This window comes from Ranitomeya imitator, chromosome 2 (assembly GCF_032444005.1).
Source record: "Ranitomeya imitator isolate aRanImi1 chromosome 2, aRanImi1.pri, whole genome shotgun sequence".
Lineage (NCBI taxonomy): Eukaryota > Metazoa > Chordata > Amphibia > Anura > Dendrobatidae > Ranitomeya > Ranitomeya imitator.
The window spans coordinates 830,927,681-830,949,623 of NC_091283.1; the positions used below are offsets into that span (position 1 = coordinate 830,927,681).

Consider the following 21,943-nt stretch of genomic DNA (forward strand, 5'->3'; position numbering starts at 1 on the left):
CAGGCACGCCCATAGTTCTCATCTCAGATGGCCTCATTATACCTGCCTTATATTCCTAAATAATGCCTTCTGCAGGTGACCCCATGGCGATTCCTTTGCATGCCCCCATAATCCAGCCTCAGATGACCAATTAGTCCCTGCCTAATTTGAGCCCCATTGTAGCAGGATTTAGCAGATACCAGATGGGACATCTTACCAATAACGTCACTCTTAGTGCAATTTCAGCTTGGGACATGACATTGACCACGGTGTTTTCTAACACTTTTTTACGCACGCTCCAGCCAGAAGCTGTCAGAAATGACAATGTACGCATACCATTTGGCGTAAGTTTACGGTACAGGGAAAAAAATGTGTCTGTTTTTACCTTCAGTGTGTCATCATTGTGTCTAATTTTACCATCAGTGGGCAGCCTCAGCAACAACTGCACCTGCACAATATTTCACCTAGCAGTCGTAGTTTTGTAGAAGCTCGAGAGTCACAGGCTGGAGACTAGTGGTCATTTACCATGTAATACATAGACAACTCAAGGAAATCTAAACCTAGTATGGTTCTCGTTACAAGTCGCTTTTTGTTTTATTAACTCAGAAAAGGCCATTAAACATGCAGATTTAGAAAATGAAAGGTTTAATAGTTTCACGACATACATTTTAGCATCTTCCGTTTTGATGATGTTTCCCACCCTCTCCTCCCCCCAGAAAAGTTGAGAGATTGTAGAAATTAAGCCAACCCTGCATCTTTCTTCCAAGCATTTGATCCTTGCCTTATTCTTAATCTACAAAATAAAAAAAAATAAAATAGTAATAGTTTAACCACCACATGCAGCAGAGGCATTAGACTGAATCCTCAAGAAGAGACGATTCTGAAGCTGTTGCTGTTTTTTTTACACACCAGGACTTCTTAATATGATCCAAAATGAATGACCCATTTTTTTTTTACCGATTTTTTTTTTTTATCATTAGATTTTAGTGGCGGAAGTATTTTGCTTTAAACTTACGGCCAATAAGTGTTAAATTAAACCATCATGATGCTGAAGCTTGCACCAAAAGACTTTTCTGTTACTATGGAGGGTCACCATGACCCAGTACATTGCAAGTGAGGATTCCTCCATCATACCTCCCTTCAAGGAGGCATGCTTTTGTAAAGAAAAAGGGTTTCCTGGTACTAAAAAGCTGAATCCTTAGGATTAGAGATCCTCCTACTAGAATGTTCCGGAAATTTTGTCATACTGAATTTTTTTTATTTACGTGAGGGATCAACCAAAACATGAGCCTATTACATAGTAACATAGTAACATAGTTAGTAAGGCCGAAAAAAGACATTTGTCCATCCAGTTCAGCCTATATTCCATCATAATAAATCCCCAGATCTACGTCCTTCTACAGAACCTAATAATTGTATGATACAATATTGTTCTGCTCCAGGAAGACATCCAGGCCTCTCTTGAACCCCTCGACTGAGTTCGCCATCACCACCTCCTCAGGCAAGCAATTCCAGATTCTCACTGCCCTAACAGTAAAGAATCCTCTTCTATGTTGGTGGAAAAACCTTCTCTCCTCCAGACGCAAAGAATGCCCCCTTGTGCCCGTCACCTTCCTTGGTATAAACAGATCCTCAGCGAGATATTTGTATTGTCCCCTTATATACTTATACATGGTTATTAGATCGCCTCTCAGTCGTCTTTTTTCTAGACTAAATAATCCTAATTTCGCTAATCTATCTGGGTATTGTAGTTCTCCCATCCCCTTTATTAATTTTGTTGCCCTCCTTTGTACTCTCTCTAGTTCCATTATATCCTTCCTGAGCACCGGTGACCAAAACTGGACACAGTACTCCATGTGCGGTCTAACTAGGGATTTGTACAGAGGCAGTATAATGCTCTCATCATGTGTATCCAGACCTCTTTTAATGCACCCCATGATCCTGTTTGCCTTGGCAGCTGCTGCCTGGCACTGGCTGCTCCAGGTAAGTTTATCATTAACTAGGATCCCCAAGTCCTTCTCCCTGTCAGATTTACCCAGTGGTTTCCCGTTCAGTGTGTAATGGTGATATTGATTCCCTCTTCCCATGTGTATAACCTTACATTTATCATTGTTAAACCTCATCTGCCACCTTTCAGCCCAAGTTTCCAACTTATCCAGATCCATCTGTAGCAGAATACTATCTTCTCTTGTATTAACTGCTTTACATAGTTTTGTATCATCTGCAAATATCGATATTTTACTGTGTAAACCTTCTACCAGATCATTAATGAATATGTTGAAGAGAACAGGTCCCAATACTGACCCCTGCGGTACCCCACTGGTCACAGCGACCCAGTTAGAGACTATACCATTTATAACCACCCTCTGCTTTCTATCACTAAGCCAGTTACTAACCCATTTACACACATTTTCCCCCAGACCAAGCATTCTCATTTTGTGTACCAACCTCTTGTGCGGCACGGTATCAAACGCTTTGGAAAAATCGAGATATACCACGTCCAATGACTCACCGTGGTCCAGTCTATAGCTTACCTCTTCATAAAAACTGATTAGATTGGTTTGACAGGAGCGATTTCTCATAAACCCATGCTGATATGGAGTTAAACAGTTATTCTCATTGAGATAATCCAGAATAACATCCCTCAGAAACCCTTCAAATATTTTACCAACAATAGAGGTTAGACTTACTGGCCTATAATTTCCAGGTTCACTTTTAGAGCCCTTTTTGAATATTGGCACCACATTTGCTATGCGCCAGTCCTGCGGAACAGACCCTGTCGCTATAGAGTCCCTAAAAATAAGAAATAATGGTTTATCTATTACATTACTTAGTTCTCTTAGTACTCGTGGGTGTATGCCATCCGGACCCGGAGATTTATCTATTTTAATCTTATTTAGCCGGTTTCGCACCTCTTCTTGGGTTAGATTGGTGACCCTTAATATAGGGTTTTCATTGTTTCTTGGGATTTCACCTAGCATTTCATTTTCCACCGTGAATACCGTGGAGAAGAAGGTGTTTAATATGTTAGCTTTTTCCTCATCATCTACAACCATTCTTTCCTCACTATTTTTTAACGGGCCTACATTTTCAGTTTTTATTCTTTTACTATTGATATAGTTGAAGAACAGTTTGGGATTAGTTTTACTCTCCTTAGCAATGTGCTTCTCTGTTTCCTTTTTGGCAGCTTTAATTAGTTTTTTAGATAAAGTATTTTTCTCCCTATAGTTTTTTAGAGCTTCAATGGTGCCATCCTGCTTTAGTAGTGCAAATGCTTTCTTTTTACTGTTAATTGCCTGTCTTACTTCTTCGTTTAGCCACATTGGGTTTTTCCTATTTCTAGTCCTTTTATTCCCACAAGGTATAAACCGCTTACACTGCCTATTTAGGATGTTCTTAAACATTTCCCATTTATTATCTGTATTCTCATTTCTGAGGATATTGTCCCAGTCTACCAGATTAAGGGCATCTCTAAGCTGTTCAAACTTTGCCTTCCTAAAGTTCAATGTTTTTGTGACTCCCTGACAAGTCCCCCTAGTGAAAGACAGGTGAAACTGCACAATATTGTGGTCGCTATTTCCTAAATGCCCAACCACCTGCAGATTTGTTATTCTGTCAGGTCTATTAGATAGTATTAGGTCTAAAAGTGCTGCTCCTCTGGTTGGATTCTGCACCAATTGTGAAAGATAATTTTTCTTGGTTATTAGCAGAAACCTGTTGCCTTTATGGGTTTCACAGGTTTCTGTTTCCCAGTTAATATCCGGGTAGTTAAAGTCCCCCATAACCAGGACCTCATTAGACCTATTAGAGTTTCCAGGACCTATTAGAGTTTCTCAATGACTAAAATTTTAAACAACTGGATCAGAAATCAATATTTAAGCGTTTTTCCAAATAAGACATCCCTAGACCACAAGCCATTATGCGCATGTGAAACTAGTCTGTTTCAACCTCAAATGCAAGTACAAAACCATGACAAAGGGTATCCGTGACTCATGTGAGCTCAAAGACAAGACGCCATTTTCCACCTCATATAAATCCAGAGATTACGACCACCTCCCCCCTCTCCTATACCAGGAAACTAACCCTAATAAACACACGATAAGCATAGGTTGGATTAAATGGCCACAGCAGCCATTTATTAACATTTAATATACAACATATTAAAACAATGAACCCCGGAAGTGGATGATACTCGAAGCCCGAAACATATAATCGAATATTTTTCCAGACAAACGTCCCACCTTTTTGGCCTTAGGTCAGCCTTACCCCCAGCCGCCACGCACCTGCTCGGAGGCAAATATCCACCAACCAGGCCAAACCACACACCTGTTACTGGTTCCCATAATAATCCCTTCCATTGGATTATCTATATCACTTGACCATTTTAATTCACCCAGGGGAGTCCAAGACCTGTTGAGATCCCCCACACCAATCCGCCATTTTCCAATTCCACCAACTTCGAGGACCACCACCCCCTGCCACAAACATAAATGCTCTAATCCTTTAGACATTTAAGTCCCCCCACACCTTCAAAGCTGTTTCAATGCCTTCCTGTATCGCCAAACACCACATATCCGTACCGACTGCATTCAAATGCACACCATCCAACCTCCAGTATCCTCCCGCGCCGGACTCCAAATTTATATGCCGCACTACTAGCGCCCCATTCCTTGCCATAAATCAAGAAACAGCTTTGTTCACCTTGATCCTTATTCACCCCCTCAACCGACCTAGCGCCCCGCCAAACCTTCCGCGGAACGATGTCGGACCAAATCACCAGAACCTTGGGAAACATCGCCCACAGCCTTTAACATATCAAACTTGATGTCTTTTATTAATTCTCTCCAAGACCTCTTCCCTAAGTCATTTCACCCCAACTGGACAACTACTATTTGTGGGACCTGATCCAAGCGCACAAAGTGGTGAAACTCGGGCAAAAACTGACTCCATATCATCCCCCTTTTTCCAATCCACCTCAGGGTTGCCACGTCCTGCGAAAAACCCAACTGATGACCATCCGGATGAACCGCTGCCCTCTGCGCTGCCCAGAACACGAAAGAGTGTCCCATTATCCAAACCAGCCTTTTCCCATGCTCTGTAAGAGAATAAAACAATAACAGCAATTAATTTTTTAACCACCAAATACTTGAACCATGAAATCAAACCAAACCTGGGTGAACATAAGACCGGAATCTCTCTGATTCCCACCGCCCTATTCTCTTCACCACCTCATCCCCCAAACCTCTCCTGGCCGCTTCCGTTGCAGCCCCTATCCGAAATGAATGCCCACTGTATCTTGCTGCTGAAATTCCCCCCGCCTCCAAACACTTCCGAAACACTGAAACAAATTCAAAACGCGACAAGAAGGAACCATCAGCGTGAACTAACAGTGGGTCAGATAAACCACCACCTCTTTTCATGAAATTATCCACACAGGTTACCGGGCACAATGGACAATTTGGGATCTCAAATAACACTATTTTACAACCCTTCCATTGACATCCGTTTTTGACGAACGAATGAACACAACCACCCTGTCTGAAGTAACGTCCACATCCTCCCTCAATAAACCCCCTTTTTTGCACCTGGAAGGTCTGACCAACTCCCCCAAGCGAAATGCCCCAAAAAAGGCCAATGAAAAGGCCGCTGGAAATAAATCCACCTCCCATTCTGAAAAACAAACAACCCATAATTGCCTTCCAATCGTTAACAACACTTCAAAGGAGATCGGTCGCCTACCGTCCATTGACTTCTGGCCTTTTTTCCAGCCCTTCACTATTTGTGTCACCAAGAATGATTTTGTCTCGTCCCGCAAACCTCTAACTTTAAAACCAAACGCTAAACCGGCTAAGAACTTACTCACTTTGGACACCAACCAACCCGCCCCCCAGACATGCCCCACTAGCAACAATAGTCTGTTCTCATCGTCCATTCCTGCCCCTTGGGATGCCTTCCAAGCTTGCCATGTACTCGAAGCCTGATCATATTGCATCCAAGACATATCCAACAAAGATCTTGAAAACAACTCCCTTACGGCCCGAAGGGCAGGTTCCACAGTTCCGCTGGACAATCCTGGCCCGCTGAATCCGTGCAATGTCTCGGCTCTTGAGACTGATGCCACTGTGAATGGAAAAAGACATCAGCAGGAGTAGTCACAGTAGCCTTAAAATCCGCCACAATCCGCAAAATAAACTTTAGACCCAGGAAAACCAGATGCTGCAGGTCTTAATAATAGTGTTAATAGTGTCCTGACAACCTCTGGAGACGCCGCAGATAACGTATTGATAACCTCCACGACTCCTGCATGCTCGCAAGAAAAACAGATTTTTTTATTCATCACCATCTCGCCCCATACTGACAATGCCATGACTCTAGGGAATAACTGAAGCAGAATCCGATTTTGCAACAAACCTCGTTCGCGCCATGTGAATGGCCACTCCACTACTAAACACTGATCGCGGAAACGCAAAGTAAAGCCGTGTTTTTCAGTCACGTTAACGAAAAAACCTAAGTCTACTGCATTCTCAATTGGCTGATTACAAATGGATTTGACCATTATATTCATCCAGGAAAAGAGCCCACACCTTCAAATCCTGCTTCAAATCCTTTGTCAATCTGATAAAATGTAGGGGAGACTTTACTCCCGCCGTCGCCAAAGACAAACGCCGACAAAATGCGCGGCCCATCGGCATAATTCTGCAAGCAAAGTTCAGCTTGCCCAACAAAGATTGTAAATCATGCAGCGTTATCTTACACCGAGTACTTGCTCTTCTAACCTCATCTCGAAAAGCAACCAGCTTTTCATCAGGCAATCTGTATTCCATCGCCACAGTGTCAATTTCTATACCTAAAAAACTCAGCGTCTTTTTGGCCGCTAATGGAACCCCAAATCTTTTTGCCACCCTCTCCATTGTACGCAGTAAAATTAAACAATCCGCAGATTGTGCTGGGCCTACGAACATGAAATCATCAAGGTAATATAAACAAGAATTCAAACCTGACATATCCCTAACGACCCATTCCAAGAATGTACTAAACGCCTCAAAATAAGCGCATGACAGCGAGCAGCCCATGGGAAGATAACGATCAATGAAAAAAAAACCATCCCAAAAACAACCTAACAAGTGCATACTCTCAGGGTGCACAGGTAACAAGCGAAAAGCAGCTTCGATATCCGTTTGTGCGGAAAGGGGGCCTTGCTGGCGAAATCGAACCAAATCCATTGCTACATCAAACGACATGTACGAAACCGCACACAGTTGAGGGTCGATCCCGTCATTCACTGATAACCCTTTTGGGAAAGACAAGTGATGAATAAGCCTAAATTTGTTAGGCTCTTTCTTCGGAACCACTCCGAGCGGTGACACCCTCAAATTGCTAAGTGGAGCCGTTGCAAAAGGTCCAGCCATCCTTCCCAAATCAACCTCTTTTTTTAACTTCTCAGAAACTACACTTGGAAACTGCAATGCCGACTTTAAATTCTTCTTTGACAAACAAACATCGTGCTCAATAAACGGAATTTTAAAACCTTCACCAAAACCTTCCCTCAAAAGTGATGCTACTGCTACGTCTGGGTATCTATTTAGGTAAGCCTCCATCGCATCCAGCCGTATCGGCGTCTCCCCTTTTTTCAGCAACGTCTCCCCCCCTTGCTTTTCCCCCTTTAAAACATCTCGTAGCCCCATGTGTGCCCCCACAACCTGAGCATTTGTGCTTAAATTTACACTTGCTCCCAAATCTACAGGTCCCTTCATTGACAGAAAAACACATTCCCTTCTGTATTGCGACCGAGTGTCCTTACTGCCATGAACTCCCGGCACCCCCTTGAAATGGCTGACCTCCTTGATTCACCCTAGCCGGCACCATCACTCTCATCCATATCGCTATATCCTTATGATCCCATCGTATACCAGGTCGGACCGCCTTACGCTGCCAGAACTGCTCGTTGTATCTCAGCCAACCCTGACCGCCGTAAACCCGATAAGCCTCCCCAATTGCATCCATATAGCAAAAAAGACCCGAACAGTTCTCCGGCGCTTTCTCGCCTATCACGCTTGCCAATATGGCAAACGCCTGTAACCAATTAGAAAAGGAACGAGGAATAAGACAGTATCTCCTCTTCTCTTCATCATCTTTTTTGGAATCGTCTCTCCTTAGCCTATCAAGATTAAATCGTTCCAACGGCAATAATGAAAATATATCCACGTAATCCCCTTCCAAATTTTTTCCTTAACCTCCTCCTTCAAATGGGACCCCAGTGGTCCCTCAAAACATACATATACCTCACTCCTGGCTGAATCATCCAAGCGTACCGCCTCATCCTTATCTTTTTCTTTGCTGGTCCACGTATTCTGGCTTGCACCTCCCAAATCACCTGACCCTGTTCCCCCTTCGGATTCCCTGCCGCTCCCCTCCGGCGAAGCTGCAACAGCTGTCCCCTGGCCCAAATGCTGTAAAACTCCCTCAATGCCCGGTGATGCCCCAAAACCCGTAAACCTCTTCACATTCCCACTAACCAAGCAGCTGACGGTGACCCCCCCCTTGTGGGCCTTGCAATATCAGACCCATACCCCCGGTAGCACCCCTCGAAAATGCCTCCCGGTCCCTAAGTTCATTAGGAGCCAAGCAGAGGTTAAAGGGAAAAAAATGCTCGTTCTCACCTGGCCACCTGGGCGCTGTAAACCCAGCATCCGAAGGTCCTGGATCCTGTCGAGGGTGTGCTGATCCATCGTTCCATCGCTGGCTCGGCAGCTCCCGGGTCTCCCTGTTCACTGGTCATAACAGGCAAACCGACAACCTGTGCAGGGACCCTCGGGGCCGCCTCCATGGTGAATGCGGCGCCGCCATGATGTCGTCCATGGTCCAGGTCTTGTGACGCCGATGCCATGCTGCCGACTGAGGCAGCCGACTGCTGCCCGCCCATCCCAGGTGCCGCCCTCGTCTCACCGTTCGATCCAGGCACATCAAGCGCTGTTCCTCACAGCGCACTTGATACCAGGCTGGCAGAATGCCGCCCGTTAGGCCGCCAATGCGGAGGCGCCCGCCCCCTGGCTTCACACGGTCCTGCCCGCCGAGCAGGCCCTGCTGTAACGCCACTGCCCACCGGTCCCGGATCCCGTCGCCTCTCTGCCACGAGGGAGGCCGACCCCTCCCCCTGATGCAGGTCCCGCCGTTGGGGTGGATTCCTCCCAGCTTGCGGGAGCGGTGCTGCCGGACTGCGGCCGCCATCGCCAGCTGGAGGGTCCTCGGAGGGGCTCCTAATGCGGCGCCGGACCCAGGGGGTAACTTCCGGACTTAGGCGGGCCGGAGGCCTAGACCTCCGCGGCCGGCATCCTGCTGGTGGAGCGTTAGAAGCTCCAGCTACTGTCCCCTGGAGCAGGTCGTTGACCAAGGCCTGCAACCAATCCGCGCCCTGAATGCCCGCTGCGTCCCTCAAACGCTGCAGCAAAGCCTCCACATCCATCGCAATAAGTACTCCGAAGCTTCAGGATTCAGCCGGTGAGTACCTAAAATGATTGCCCCACTAACATGGCCACCCCCATTTATAAGGTCCCCTCAACCCCACCTCTGACCCCACCTACTACCCTCAAATTCACTCCTCCCATAATCCCAATATTAACCCTCTAGCACACACCAGATTTATGAGCTCCCTATATTCCCACGTCTCCTCGTCATGTCGGCCTCCCCTGATGGCCAGAGGCCCAGAACGGCCTTTCTAGACTAACAGCATCCCAGAGGTTGTCCATCCAGGCCACTGGCCCCTCAGAACAATGCATCCATATTCTTCTCAAACACAGCCATTCAGCATGGGTTCAAGGCGGAGAGGTCGATCACCAATGATCAGCTCAGTGTTGGGGCATAGCAAACTGATTTATGAAGATTGACCCATTAGGTCAGAATTTCTCCTTACCTTTCTTAGGCTCCGTACAACTTAACTCATAAGATGCATATCCATTCTCCACTGAAGAAAAAAAAAAAAAATTACGAACTTGATGGTAGAGTTTACGACCACACAACCAAGTTTATGACCACAGCAGGTATAAACCTCAAGTGTTGAGCAACTACAGTAATGTCTATTGTAAATATTCTCAGTGAAACGTCAAGTGTTTGCGGTCTGATATATCGGCCAATTTACCTCTGCTACATCTGTATAAAGTCTTAAAAAGTACAAAAAAAAAAAGTTACCTTCTTCGTAATATCTATACACTGTGGCAGAGCTGCTCTTCACGTTCAGGACACGCTGGTCCATCAAGACGTTCATGTTGAATTCAACAGGCAGATCCTTTTGAACCTAAGAGAAAAGTGGGGATCAGTTAAGAACAATCAACGACTATTGATTAGCATTAAAAATTATATTCCTAGAATGGGCTCTTAGGACAAATCTGGAGAAGAACATTCGGCTCACTTACAGTTTCCATGTACATGATGACTTCTCCTTTAGGGCTCAGTTCAAATTTAGAAATAGTTTTATCTTCCACCAACTGTAAGAAAGTGACAGTTTATATACAGTGAGTAGTCACAGGGATGATAAGCTTTGGTTAACCTCAGGCATTATCCACTCATTACAATATACTGTACTAGGCTTCTGCTATTCTGAGCAGTGAAGTGGGCAACTTGGACACCCTATATTGTTGGGGGGACCACTTTTCAGCAGGAGAAGGGGAGAGAAGACTGCATGTGTAGTCTCAGTTGAGGTTAATGGAAGTTACTAAGTGCTCATGTTCTCTATAGGAACCATAAAAAAAAAAAAAAAAAAACTAGCCGTGCTTCCATGTGGTCATCTCAATTCCCATTGCATACAGATGAGCAGAGGACCCTTAACTTTAAAGGGAACCTGTCACCTGAATTTGGCGGGACTGGTTTTCGGTCATATGGGCGGAGTTTTCGGGTGTTTGATTCACCCTTTCCTTACCCGCTGGCTGCATGATGGCCGCAATATTGGATTGAAGTTCATTCTCTGTCCTCTGTAGTACACGCCTGCACAAGGCAATCGTGCCTTGCGCAGGCGTGTACTACGGAGGACATAGAATGAACTTCAATCCAATATTGCAGCCAGCATGCAGCCAGTGGGTAAGGAAAGGGTGAATCAAACACCCGAAAACTCCGCCCATATGACCAAAAACCGGTCCCGCCAAATTCAGGTGACAGGTTTCCTTTAAGAAGGTGAATGCCTGCTTTTCATATACTCGTTTGTTAAATATTTTAAGAAAAGTTCTAGATGGAAACGTGCAAAAAAAAAAAATGTTTTTTGTTGGTGGGCTTTAAAGAAAAAAAAAAAGTTTTGCATACTTGCACTAATGACTCTGCAAAGTTTACTGCCATAGAGTCACAAAAATTAAGGTATTCAGTCATTTTTGGCGTACTACAATATACTGTATTTTCTGGTGTGTAAGATGACTTTAACCCCTGAAAATAGTCTCAAAAGTTGGGGGTCGTCTTATAGGCCGGGTACGGCGTGTGCAGGGAGCGATCTTGGATGTTTACCAAGATCTGGAGGAGAGGAGAATCTCCTTTAGGCCCTGGGATCCATGTTCATGTAAAAAAAAAAATAAGAATAAAAAATATGGATATACTTACCCTCCGTCGGATCCCGGCTCTCAGCGGTGCAAGCGGCGGCCTCCGTTCCCAAGGATGCATTGCGCTAAGGCCAGAAATGACGTCGCAGTCGCGTGACCGCAACATCATCTCAGGTCCTTCGCTCAATGCATCCTTAGGAGCGGAGGCCGCTGCTTGCACCGCTGAGAGCCTGGGGGCCTTCGGACGGTAAGTATATCCATATTTTTTATTTTTATTCTTTTTTTTACATGAACATGGATCCCAGGGCCTAAAGGAGATTCTCCTCTCCTCCAGACCCTGGGAACCATCCGGACCACACACACTGTATAAGACGACTGGGCGTATAAGATGACCCCCGCCTTATACGGTGAGTATATCCCAAACTCCATATTTTATATGGAAAAGTTGGGGGTCGTCTTATACCCCCAGTCTTATACACCGGAAAATACAGTATATGTTTTTAAAGACAATTACATTTTTTTTTTAAACTACAATTAAGTGAAAAACAAAACACCAACCTTGTTAAGAGACGTTAAGTCGGCGCTGTAGCCAGATAACATTCTTGCCTTGACAACTGCCATGTTGGATTCATTGTGCGCACCATTATAACTGAAAATCAAAAATAAAATTCTAAACCTCTTGATCTCAGGAGCTGTGTGATAATTGCCCCCATTACCTGCAATTTGCATGGGTGGGTTCACACGGGGTTTTGCTGAGGTTTTAAATTCTGTACGACGGCAGATGTTACATAGATGATATATCTGTTATTGATTAAGTTACACATTAAGCTTCCAGAAATATGTAGAATAATGCAAATATGGCACAATGCAACATTAATGTTTAATAATTATGATTTAGGACCCAGCATATCCATATGAATTTTTAGCTCCAAAGCCATTAGTGTAGCACTGTACCTGAGCTTGAAGTTGAGATTATAGCTGTAAGCCACTCCATTGACACAGTTGTCTGAAGAGGCCAATATGGACAGTGTGAAAGCAGAGTTTTCTTTGGGCACAAGGTTGTTATAACCAACTTTAGTCTGCAAGAAAATAAGTAAATAATTTGCGAGAAAGTCTAGGGGTTTTAAGTTTATACAAAGAAATTTTAGGGTTTCCCTTAGTCATGTTTTGCAATAAAAGTGATGGTGTTAGAGGAGGTTGGGGTGAGATGTTGTGGCTGCTGCTCCATATTCCAAAGTGGAAAGACTACAAAGAGGATTCAAGTCCATGCATTATGCGGACCAGCTATTGATTTCTATGTTGACTGTGTAAAGCTGTGGCAACACTTGAGGTGGCCTTGCAGCGAAACTCAGCTACCCGTGTGCACTTCTGGTAAAGCAGTGGTCCCCAACTCCAGGCCTCGAGGGCCGCCAACAGTGCAGGTTTTCAGGATTTCCTTAGTATTGCACAGGGGTTGGATTCCATCCCCTGTGCAATACTATGGAACTCCTGAAAACCTGCACTGTTGGCGGGCCTCGAGGCCTGGAGTTGGGGACAACTGTGGTAAAGGGATACAGGATAATATGGGTAGTGGGGGAAACAAAACCAGGTCACATTTGGAGAGGAACAACACCGTATGCACTACCCGAAGAGGTGCCCAAGTAGGGTCCAACACCATATATCAAGAGAAAATAAACTTAGGCACTCAACTTTGTGGAATTTTATGATTTAATATAGTTATCAAATTAAACGTTTCGGCCACAATAGACGGCCTTCCTCAGTAACAATGTGCAGGGTTAGAGATATGCGTGAATGACCGCATGTAAAAGTGTCCCACATCAGCACTGTAGCAGAGTGAATCTGCAGGGAAGCGAAATGTCCAAAGATCGGGTAACCGGTAATGCACAGGAGCCCAGGTGAACGGCGTGCCGGCGTGGCAGTCAGAGACGCGGTATCCACCGCTAGTCAGAGCTCTGATCCTTTCGGACTACTACAGTTTGCTGAGAATTGGGAGTGTATAGTAGCTTAGCATAGGCAGCCAGAGCCTGAATGGCCACAACAGTGTCCTACAAAACAGAACAAAGTGGTTAATATCGAGTCAATGCGATTCTGAGAACTTGGAGGAGTCATAACTCTAATAGTTACCGAGGTAGCAACAAATCCACCGTGTGAGTTTTTCTGGCGAGCAAGCCCCATGGAGACCTTGGCCATCTTTGTAAGGCTTTCTTGAGTTACATCGGGGTCCGCTGCCATGCTTAGCAAAACGTACGAGGTAATCTCTATGTCTGCCGAGCGATACGGAGACAAGAACGGAACAGCTTTTCTCGCGCGAACATCTTCACGTTCCCAGTGAATTGTGTCGGCTGCATTTACAAATAAGGCAAAGATTAAAAAAGTTAAAGTACAGGACGGATAAGTAACATAGTAACATAGTAACATAGTTAGTAAGGCCGAAAAAAGACATTTGTCCATCCAGTTCAGCCTATATTCCATCATAATAAATCCCCAGATCTACGTCCTTCTACAGAACCTAATTGTATGATACAATATTGTTCTGCTCCAGGAAGACATCCAGGCCTCTCTTGAACCCCTCGACTGAGTTCGCCATCACCACCTCCTCAGGCAAGCAATTCCAGATTCTCACTGCCCTAACAGTAAAGAATCCTCTTCTATGTTGGTGGAAAAACCTTCTCTCCTCCAGACGCAGAGAATGCCCCCTTGTGCCCTTGTGCCCGTGCCCGTGTAACAAGACATTTCTACAACGCTTGAGCAGTGCTACCTTCAACTTTGGCCTTGCTCATCAGACTCTGAAGCAAGGGTTGGCTATATTCTGGGAGTTTGGCCAGTGTGAAGGCGTAGAGCATGATGGCTCGATCGTAGATTTTCTGCTCGCTCTTGGATGCGTTTTTCAGACATTCCAAAGCACCAGTCAGCGGAGTATCCTAGAGATTAAGTGGTGGGAGCACCAGTTAGCATTTTTTTCATACCACCTCAGATTTCATTGATTTTTAGGTAAAATATCTATAAATATTATATATATATATATATATATATTTTTTTTTAACAAACAGAGTTTTGATCTTTAACTAGTTGGATCAGAAACAGGCAAGTCTCATCAATACATCTTTATCAGACTTGCCCGTTTCTCATCCAACTAGTTACAGATCAAAATGATCATTTTTTTTCAAAACAGAACATCTGATTGACACCTGAGGTACAAGTTTAATTAGCTTTATGCCATTACAGTCAGTTCACTTCTCAATTAATATCAGATTTTAATTAACATGTGAAAATTTAGTTTTACTGAAAAATCTGGGAACCAAAGTCAAAAGAGCATTCCTTCATATCAGCCACGAACAATCAATTTCGACAACTGAGCCAAACATGAGAGAGTGTCGGCATCAGTGGCTCCTATGACCGTTTATAGGTCTAGCTCCTGCTTTGTCAGGAGACACCTAGGTTGAATTTGGTTCCTCAGTGTTGAAGGCCCCTTAATTGCCAAACCTCTTGGCAGAATTATATATTTTTCACACTTTACATACCTCAGAGCTGTAGTCGTATTCCAAAAGTGCAATGGAAACATAAGCTGTTAAGGAAATCTCACGATCTGTTTCAGATTCCTGAAAAAGAAAAAAAAATTTTTTTTTACCAACAGTAGTAGGACAAAATAAGGAAGATTTGTCAGGAAGGGTTTAAAGATCCTCACCTGGGACTTAAAGCAGCCATTATCCAGTCTTTGGGCGTTTTTCAGCGAGTTTAAGGTTTGCTGTTGACGGTCCTCATCGACGTAGATGTGTTTTTTGGCTTTCTCAAATGTCTTAAAGCTGTAAGCCTTCAGCCTGTGGATTAAGTAGCAAGTTGTAAGGCCGGGGATCATGTCTTCATCTGAGATAATCGGGCAGATTATGCCAATAACATGCTGATCAATGTGATCAGGTTTTCTTGAATTTAGAGAAGGTTAGATTAACCCCTTCACCCCTAGGCAGTTATCAATCCCCCTTCTCCCAAGAGCCATAACTTATTTTTCCATCAATATGACTGCACGAGGGCTTTTTATGTAAGACGAGCTGTACTTCTGAATGACACCATATAGTGTGCTGGAAAAAAAGAAAAAAGAAATAAAAAATCCATGTGTGTTGAAGTTGCAATTCCACATTTTTTTTTTTACCGCTCAAACTAAAGTCTGCATGTTTGGTATGTGCATATGGAGCGCTCCCATGGGGCCGTGGGGTACTCGGTACTGGGTCCTTCGGTTCACAGGGGGGTGTCATGGTGGCTGACCTGGTCTGTGGCCCTGGGACGTCCGTATAAAAGAGAAAGGTCTTTAAGGGGAATGTTCGTGATGCCACCTGTGGTATTCGGTCAGGGTGACTGGCGCTGCTTTAAGGGGTCCGCTGGGGTGATGTTATGGCAGCTAGATGGTATACCTTCCCACAGGTGAAGTGTTTCCCCAGGGCTTCCCAGTGTGTAGATGGTGAATGAGAAATGGCGCAGTGAAGAACGAGGACACAAGGGTGCAGTCTCTTTACCTTTACTGAAGACATCAGCATCCACAGTCCAGGGCACCAGATCACAGGCAGGCAGAGTCTGGCTGGTTTGGAGGCAAATCCAGAGTCCCCTTGTCCAGGTGGAAATCAGTAGCCTTCCTCTAGCGCTGCAGTGTTGTAGCTCCTTACGGCCTATGGCTTAACATAAGGTCCTCACAGATGTAGTGTCTTTTTCTCTGTCCCCCATATAGGATAGGACAAACCAGTATGACTGGTGGCTTGAGGCTGTTTATAGAGACTCTAGCACGTCCCGGCCTCTGAGGGGTGCCACCGTGCCTCCTGGGTGGAGGTGCAAACAGGTAACCTGCAATTAGCTGTCCTGCCAGTCTCTGAAGTAAAGCATGAAGTAGCCGGAACTCCCTCGGTGTTCCGGCTACTGGAATTCTGCGCCTCCGAAGGAGACAGCCTGACCGGGGCTGGTCCCCTTCTGATATCCTCTCCTTTGCTCTGACTTTCCTTGCTGTAATACAATTCTGCCTTCTGAATGTCTCTTTCCAGGAGCTGTAGCAATTTAGGCTACACGGCTCCTCTGCTTCCTTTCCCTCTGTCTCTGACAGGAACTCAACTGACTGAACTCCTTTTACCTCCAAATCAGGATGTTTTATAGGGGAGTTCACCTTAAACAGGCTTAGAGCTCCCCCTTCTGATCTGGAGTGTGAACATGTTGCATGCATTGTGTTACCTGATAAAGAGATCTCCTTCATTGCCTCCAAACGTAGCATCACTCTCCCCGAGAGGAAAGCAATACCACTGTGATGACCAGGACCCTGGGGCTCCGCACATACTTGTACGAACCTGGAAAATCCTAATAACAGGTCAGTTTTTCCATATAGCGTGTGCACTGCTCTGAGCAAGAAGAAATTAATGGGCTGGTGGCCATCAAAATACAGCTGCCCTGTAAATCCCATGGTCTCTGAAAATCTGCCAGGGGGCTGGATAATAAGTAATCAAGAGCCATAAAAGGTCCATGGGCCTGAGGTTCCCCACCCCTGCCCTAGGAGATGTGAAGCAAGGGGGCAAGCGGCCCTGCTATGTATAGCAAAAATAAAGATCTATGAACGCTGGCGTTCATAATGACAGGTGCAGGGATTTTCTGCAGACCCCCAACCGTCATGAAAACCCAATGGTGCCCCACGATCACATGACCGGGATGCCGATGTGTGGGACTTGTGATGAGCTTCTGGTTGGTGCGTGCCAAAAGCCATTGTCAGTGATCGTCAGCGGATTTTAACTTGTTAGCCATGGGTGGATCTTGGATCTACCTGCAGGTGTTTGAGGTACTTGATGGCCGATTAAATTAGCAATCAAGTACCAGGAAAGATGCTGGAGCCGGCATCAAAGGCAGGGACATAAGAAATTATATATAATTCATAGCCATTTGTCGCGAAGGTTAATATAGGAGGCGTTTGGCCCACGGCCCTCGAACACTAGTCTGAGTGCAAGCCGATGTTTTGTCTGCACTTAGGAAAGTAGCTTGGCAATGTGTGCTCAGCCAATATGAACAGGCTCTTTAAAAGGGAATCTGATCAGGCTTTTGTGCTCCCTAAAAAGGAGAGCAGCTTAATTTAGAGACAGACCCTGATTTCAGTGAAGAGTCACTTACATGGGTGCTTGCTGTATTGTTATAAAAATCAGCAGGATATTAAACACTTAAAGAGAGGGGGAGAAAGCAAGGAAAAAAAATAAAATTATATATATATATATATATACATATATATATATATATATATATATCTTGGAATTACCCTTTAATATTTAAGTGGATGTTCATTAACAGCAACAATGTTACTTACATAGAGTTATCGTTTTCTATGGAGTTCTGAAGTAGTCGGTAAGCTCCACCAGAAGCACAAAAAAGATGGCGGTAGTATCCTAAAAAAAAACCAGATATACTAGTAGACTTAGAAAATCTATAACAAGCCATTTTTTGAGAAACGATTTATTTTTTCCCCCTCATAGTATAAAGCAATGACACTCACCTTCGCTCATGTAAGCTTTTGCTTTTTGGTAAATTACTTCAGTTAGTTGTCCGGTGTTATTCAGATAATCCAATACCGCTAGAATAAGGGCCACTCGAACGAGATTCTGTTCTCCACAACCATAAGGTTTCTGGACCAAATCCAGAAGGCTTCTTAACGAGACTCCAAAAAGATCACCTGTAGGGAAGATTGTGAGCATTGTGATTATTCATAGATGGAAGCTTCAGAACCAGATCCGTTTCTTGGAAGATTCAGGATCTTGAGAAGTAATGCGATTAGTAGAGAAAGAAATACACAGCAGTCACAGAAGCTTTGGCAGAGTCGGGAACCACGTTCTCCGGAAGAGCGATATGGATAGGCAGCTGGACATTGTTGTCTATAAAAAAATAAATAAATTTAAAAAAAGTAATGAAGATGTGTGCAAAAATGTAGACTTTTTTTTTTTATAAATATTATCCTACGGTAGGACCTGGGAAGAGTGTGGCTCATCTGCCAAATCTGGCTGCTATAGTCCAACCTGTGAATGGAGAGGTTTTAAACACTGGTCCACAACATGCAGCTGCTCCCCCTGCGTCCCAATATCACTGCCATCCGCATCCTCGGAAAACAAATAGCGGTAAATACAATGGTGGAGGAGGGAGCTGCCTGCTCCTTCTGACACCATTCAACATGTACGACAGACGTGATGACGCCACTACTTTATGTCCGCTACGTGAAGAGTCAGCGCACACTGCAAAGTCCAGAGTGTGTTCAGGCATGTCCGTATACAGGAGGGCCATGTGGAGGATCACGCTGTTTTCTGGAGGGCCATGTGGGGGCTCAAACTATCCAGGAGGGTGTCCGCAGACTTCATTCTGCTCTGTATTGCACATATTATATGCCAATATTGAACAAAGGTAATTTTGTCTTATTGGTTTGGCCTACACAACAATCATGGTCTCATGTGGCCCCAGCCCCTCAGGAAAGTTGCCCACCTGTGCTCTATGGTAATTAGTTTGGAGGAGGCCTGAGAAGTCACTTACTATTCACAAAGACTTGATTTCTTGAAGTGTGTTCCTGATTGATTCCTTCAGGCTGGAAAGCAAAAGATGGAAAATGTACTCTTAATAAGGGCATTTCCACAATGATCAAACAAATCATTTTTTACAGGACACTTGTTTAGCTGCCAAAATTATCAGTTGCCATCAGAGCTCCTACTGCTTGTGACATCCTTTCAAATAAGCCACCACAACAATGCACGAGTGCCTACAACATAATGATGGCACCATGTAAGAGGTTCTTAATGATCAGTGTTGAGCGATACCTTCTGATATTCGGAAATATCGGGATCGGATTGTATCGGCCAATATCCAAAAAATATCGGATATCGCCGATACCGATACCCGATACCAATGCAAGTCAATGGGACACAAATATCGGAATGAAAATAAGCCCTTTCTTTCCTTGTACATCCTGTTCCGGAAGGGGGAAGAGTGTGGGCGGTGCATGGGCGGAGACTGCGTGTCTGTGTGGGACCATGGTGGGTCTATGCAGGCCTGCCAGGGGTCTGTACGGGCCTCTCGGGGGTCTGTGCGGGCCTGCCAGGGGTCTGCACGGGCATCTCGGCGGTCTGTGCGGGCTGCCGGGGGTCTGTGCAGGCCTGTCGGGGGTCTGTACGGGCCTCTCGGGGGTCTGTGCAGGCTGCTGGGGGTCTGTGCAGGCCTACCGGGGGTCTGTACGGGCCTCTCGGGGGTCTGTGTGGCCTGCCGGGGTCTGTACGGGCCTCTCAGGGGTCTGTGCGGCCTGCCAGAGACTTGTGCGGCCTGCCGGGGGTCTGTACAGGCCTCTCGGGAGTCTGTGCGGCCTGCCGGGGGTCTGTGCGGCCTGCCGGGGATCTGTGCGGGCCCCTCAGGGGTCTATGCGGCCTGCCGGGGGTCTTTACAGGCCTCTCGGGGGTCTGTGTGGCCTGCCGGGGGTCTGTGCGGCCTGCCAGGGATCTGTGCGGGCCCATCAGGGTCTGTGCGGCCTGCCGGGGGTCTGTGCGGCATGCCGGGGGTCTGTACGGGCCTCTCGGGGGTCTGTTCGGCCTGCCGGGGGTCTTTGTGTTTGTGTGCAGGCATCGTCCGATGAGACTACAAGTCCCATCGGGCTATGCCTGTTACAATGGAAGTGATTGACACATTAGCCAATGATGGGACAGTAGTAGTCCCATCATCCGGCTAATGTGTTGAATGTAAAAAAAACAAACAAAAAAAAACTGCATAATATATACATACTACATACATACTACATACATACATACATACATACTACATACAACATACATACTACATACATACATACATACATACTACATACATACATACTACATACATACTACATACATACTACATACATACTACATACATACTACATACAATATACTACATACATACTACATACATACATACTACATACATGCATACTACATACAACATACATACTACATACAAACTACATACATACATACATACAACAAACTACATATATACTACATACAACATACTTCATACATACTACATGCATACCACATACATACAGCATACTAAATACATACTACATACATACTACATACTTACTACATACTTACTACATACAATACATTCATGCATACTACATATATACAGCATACATACTACATACATACAACATACTACATACATACAAAATACATACCACATACTATATACATACTACATACATACATACAAAATACAACATACATACTACATACATACTACATACATACAGCATACTACATACATACTACATACATACTACATACATACAGCATACTACATACATACTACATACATACTACATACTTACTACATACAATACATTCATGCATACTACATATATACAGCATACATACTACATACATACTACATACATACAACATACTACATACAACATACATACCACATACTATATACATACTACATACATACATACAAAATACAACATACATACATACATACGTACTACATACATACTACATACAATATACTACATACATACTACATACATGCATACTACATACAACATACATACTACATACAAACTACATACATACATATATACTACATACAACATACTTCATACATACTACATGCATACTACAAACATGCATACTACATACATACATACTACATAGATACTACATACATACTACATACAGCATACTACATACATACTACATACTTACTACATACAATACATTCATGCATACTACATATATACAGCATACATACTACATACATACAACATACTACATACATACAACATACATACCACATACTATATACATACTACATACATACATACATACAAAATACAACATACATACTACATACATACTACATACATACAGCATACTACATACATACTACATACATACTACATACATACAGCATACTACATACATACTACATACATACTACATACTTACTACATACAATACATTCATGCATACTACATATATACAGCATACATACTACATACATACTACATACATACAACATACTACATACAACATACATACCACATACTATATACATACTACATACATACATACATACAAAATACAACATACATACATACATACGTACTACATGCATACTACATACAATATACTACATACATACTACATACATGCATACTACATACAACATACATACTACATACAAACTACATACATACATATATACTACATACAACATACTTCATACATACTACATGCATACTACAAACATGCATACTACATACATACATACTACATAGATACTACATACATACTACATACATACAGCATACTACATACATACTACATACTTACTACATACAATACATTCATGCATACTACATATATACAACATACATACTACATACATACTACATACATACCACATACTACATACATACT

At 44.0% G+C, this 21,943-nt stretch overlaps 3 protein-coding genes across 6 annotated transcripts in view; 1 reads left to right on the forward strand and 2 right to left on the reverse strand.

The window, feature by feature from the left end:
• The window catches only part of LOC138666017 (ovostatin-like), a 219,747-nt gene that overhangs the window by 30,841 nt on the left and 166,963 nt on the right, over positions 1 to 21,943 (forward strand). The gene's annotated exons all lie outside the window — the stretch shown is intronic.
• On the reverse strand, positions 681 to 12,911 carry LOC138666020 (ovostatin-like). Its single transcript, XM_069754076.1, has 6 exons — positions 12,450 to 12,911; positions 12,054 to 12,144; positions 10,389 to 10,460; positions 10,165 to 10,270; positions 9,890 to 9,940; positions 681 to 772 (listed from the first exon to the last, which is right to left on the reverse strand). Exons 2-6 carry the CDS (start codon positions 12,114 to 12,116, stop codon positions 768 to 770), a joined length of 297 nt encoding a protein of 98 aa, XP_069610177.1. The 5' UTR covers positions 12,117 to 12,144; positions 12,450 to 12,911; the 3' UTR covers positions 681 to 767.
• Positions 13,185 to 21,943, reverse strand: part of LOC138666016 (alpha-2-macroglobulin-like) — a 30,345-nt gene continuing 21,586 nt past the window's right edge. Inside the window, exons 5-12 of the mRNA XM_069754071.1 lie at positions 19,023 to 19,074; positions 18,001 to 18,177; positions 17,815 to 17,893; positions 15,181 to 15,313; positions 15,017 to 15,094; positions 14,254 to 14,416; positions 13,620 to 13,837; positions 13,185 to 13,540 (exon numbers count right to left, since the gene is read on the reverse strand). Coding sequence (XP_069610172.1) covers positions 13,436 to 13,540; positions 13,620 to 13,837; positions 14,254 to 14,416; positions 15,017 to 15,094; positions 15,181 to 15,313; positions 17,815 to 17,893; positions 18,001 to 18,177; positions 19,023 to 19,074 — 1,005 coding nt within the window. The 3' untranslated portion in view covers positions 13,185 to 13,435. The remainder of the gene's footprint in view (positions 13,541 to 13,619; positions 13,838 to 14,253; positions 14,417 to 15,016; positions 15,095 to 15,180; positions 15,314 to 17,814; positions 17,894 to 18,000; positions 18,178 to 19,022; positions 19,075 to 21,943) is intronic.